This window comes from Carya illinoinensis, chromosome 9, assembly GCF_018687715.1.
Source record: "Carya illinoinensis cultivar Pawnee chromosome 9, C.illinoinensisPawnee_v1, whole genome shotgun sequence".
NCBI lineage: Eukaryota > Viridiplantae > Streptophyta > Magnoliopsida > Fagales > Juglandaceae > Carya > Carya illinoinensis.
Genome location: NC_056760.1, coordinates 9,338,888 through 9,342,476, shown reverse-complemented (window position 1 = coordinate 9,342,476; position 3,589 = coordinate 9,338,888). Strand labels below are relative to the sequence as shown.

At 32.7% G+C, this 3,589-nt stretch overlaps 1 protein-coding gene across 1 annotated transcript; it reads right to left on the bottom strand.

Moving 5' to 3' along the window:
• Positions 1-565: 565 nt before the first annotated feature.
• On the bottom strand, positions 566-2,122 carry LOC122276762 (probable methyltransferase PMT2). Its single transcript, XM_043086667.1, has 3 exons — positions 2,096-2,122; positions 1,856-2,001; positions 566-1,043 (listed from the first exon to the last, which is right to left on the bottom strand). Exons 1-3 carry the CDS (start codon positions 2,120-2,122, stop codon positions 602-604), a joined length of 615 nt encoding a protein of 204 aa, XP_042942601.1. The 3' UTR covers positions 566-601.
• Between the last annotated feature and the right edge of the window lie 1,467 nt (positions 2,123-3,589).

The window sequence follows — 3,589 nt, the reverse complement described above, 5'->3', positions numbered from 1 at the left end:
TCGCTGGTAAAGGATTTTCCAGCGATTTTTTATTCGCTGGCAAATGACTTTCTGTTTTTAAATTTCTTTGCCGGCGAGTCAAAACTCGCTGCCAAAGGATTTCCCAGCGATTTTTGAATCACCGCCATTAAATATCCTTTGCAGTTTTATCAGCCTATTCCCCGCGAAAAAATGGCCTTTTCCGGCGATATTTAATCGCCGCAAATAGTATTTTAAAAAATAAAAAAAATATATAATACAGTTGAACCTATATGGCTGTTATAGCCTAAAACACACAACATCCTTATCATATAATTAAATCAACTTATTATATCTTGTAAATTCATCAAAATCTATATGCATGAATATAGATCATTCTCCTAGATCTAGACAACTCCACAGTAGTAGGCACATATTAGTGGATTTATAACCCTACACAAGATGGGCCAATCTGAACATGTAGTTAAACAGATCACCATAAGCAAGTAAACATTTTCTAGTAAGTACTACAAAAACCATATACATTTAGAACAAAAGCGAATTTATATTTTTTACAAGCAAAACAAAAGCAAAGATACTAGGGCAAAAAGTAATTACAAAATGAGTAAGTAGGCAAAAATGATTATTCAAAGCTGAAATGATCAAACAGAAGCAGAAAGCTGGGAAAGTTGTACCAGTCATGATAGATGCCAATCAATCCTCGCTCATATATGACACCCAATGTATTTTTCTCAGATATAGTGGGCACAACATTCATGACCCACAATTTGGGAGATTCAAGTGCAGCAGCAAAACTTCCTAAACCAGCATTCATGTCCATGATGTTGCGATACCTTCCAGAGTCAATGAGTTTATTAATCTTCTTATAAGCTTTCACATGTTTCTTCCATTTACTGTTGTCCTCCTGGTATGTCTCAACAGAAACTCCAGGAACAGATCCACTAGAAATTCTAGGAGGAACAGAATAAAGCCTTTCTGGAAAGGCCTTCAATTCCCCACCAGCAACTTCATCTGGACTACTGACCACAGGGTATGGAGTTATGCATGCCTCCATTTTCTCATACCTGTATGAAATACATAGCATCTTCTTAGGTGGAATCAAAATATAAAACATAATAACATTAAATAACTCAAAAGAAAATATAGCAGTGTACATTGCTAGGTTAACAATACAGATGTTATTTGTTTGGATGATGGTAAAACCTGAGTTACCATCAATTTTTTTTAAGGCAATGCTCTAAAAGCATGCATACTAGACATTATCTAATTCGACATCTTTTGTCCTTATAATTTCTAGTTTGTTTCAATTTAGTACCTAAAATTTAAAAATTAAAATCAAATCCTCGACATTTCAAACTCATTACAATGATATACTTCACTCTTTTAAACTTGCTGATATGGCTTTTTTTTTGCCAAACATAGTACATCGGAAGACTAGATGGAATGTAAAATTTCAAAAAATGTCCATCTTCTAAAAGGACAACAAAAGAAGAAGAAACAGACAACTAAAGAGGAAAAACCAGATGAGGGCAGAATTTAAAACTTCTTATAAGTTATTGCTATGGCCATTTATTGATTTTTTTTCCCTGCAACAATAGTCTACCATACAACTTCAACAATAATCATGAAACGCAGTAAGTTTTATTGATCAGAGGATGACACTGCAACAATTTTAAAGGATTTACTTTTTTAATTTTGTAAATTTGACTGGATTGAAACTAGCTATAAATTATAGAGACCAAAAAGGTCTTGTACCCTAAATCCAAGGTCATTAATTTGGGTGGTGGTGAAACCTGGGTTACTCCCAAAACATATATAATGGATTAATATAAACTTGGATGAACTCCAACATTTTGTTTTCTAAACACATGCATACCAGACATTATCTGCTTCAACAGACTTGCAAAGAGGAGTCCGCAAATCATCTTTTCTGCCACGACATGAATCAGCATTTAACCTCTTCCTCCAAATGGCAATTTCACCCTTCTCATACTTCTTTTCCCAGCAAAGTAGTTTGGCAGTCTAAGAACTTGATCAACTTCCATCAGATAGATTCCATCTGTGAAGAGAAATATATCAGATCCAGTGTCACATGATACTACAGTGCTGCCATCACAGTTTCAGTACAATATAAAGGTGCCATATAGGACAGGATGCAGGGGAAAGGTATGTATATATATAGCAGTACAACGGTTCCTTAGTCTTGTTGACAAGACCATGCACCTCTTTCACTTTAAATATTCATGCAGAAAAAGAGACAAATACATAGATAATTAATTACAAATAACTAAATAGAAAGCTGTTATTGGTGCAGCTAGCAATGGAGAGACATCTCATTCTCAACCTTGGATCTTTTTTCATGCATCTGGTTTGAAAAAGGTCATAATGAGTACTTAATTGAAATGATATTCATAAAGGAAAAATGGATTGGATGTGTAACATGGGGATGTGGTTGCCCAGAAACTAAGACTTTTTGCTTTACTTATATCTTGTGTTTAGTATTTTTTAAAGTTATTTATTGACTGATTAAGAGCGATCCATTAGTCATTCTTTGCCTGCTAATTAAAAAACAATATAGATGCTGATTGCCTTATTCATCACTTGGTGTGTAAGGAACCTAATTTCTTTGATATAAGCACAATGAAAGGATAAGTGGTCGATGGATATTCTTAATTAAAAACAAGGAATAATACAAACCAGTTTTTATTTATTTTTTTCTGTGATGAGATCAGACAAGACAGATAATACAAACCATTACTAAAACATTAATTCAGTACTTGAGGCACATAAATTAAAGAAGATGCACAGGTAATTCATTGGCCACCTTATACCAATCACTATCAATATTAGGAAGATCAGCTTTAATAAAACACCAGCTGTGAGATGGAGAAAGGAACCATCTTTAATTACTTGGCACAACTTATATTGCATTGATCTTTTTCTTTTGCTCCATAATCAACACAAACTTTTTAACAGGTTGATGATGAGTACCATCACCTCTCTTTTCTTCACCAGCCTACAGTAGTTATATATAATATGATCTCTTTGGTAAATTTAAAATATGATCAGTACTATTCTAAGACCCCATTTCCAATAAAAATCAAGCTGAAAGAAACAACTGTGAACATTTTATTTTGGGGGAAGGATAGGTAGATTTTAGTTGAGATGGTTTTAATATAATGAAATGGGTAGATTCATGAATATTTCAAGCTTAAGGTCATTCATGAGAGTATTTTTATTCATATTCTCCTCCGTGGACTTCCTATATAAGAATATTTTTATTTTTTAATAATGATTAATTAAGGTTTTCACTGAGACTATGCAAGACTTATAAACAAAAATATAGTTAAGATATATTTAATATTGATCCTAACTAAAATAACTAGAAATCAACTTTTATGATCTTATAAAATTAGAAAAATATGAAGAAGTTAGTAGTCTAATAAATCTGAAACAGTTTTTAAAATCTATCAATTTGTCACTTATATGAGCTATCCCTACCTGAAGTTGGCCTATTTTTTCCTTTTAGGCGTTTAATATACGAAATTCATTCTGGCATAATATGTAAGAGTTGGTTTTTCCCCTTTACCAAATTAATATTTGTTCTTGT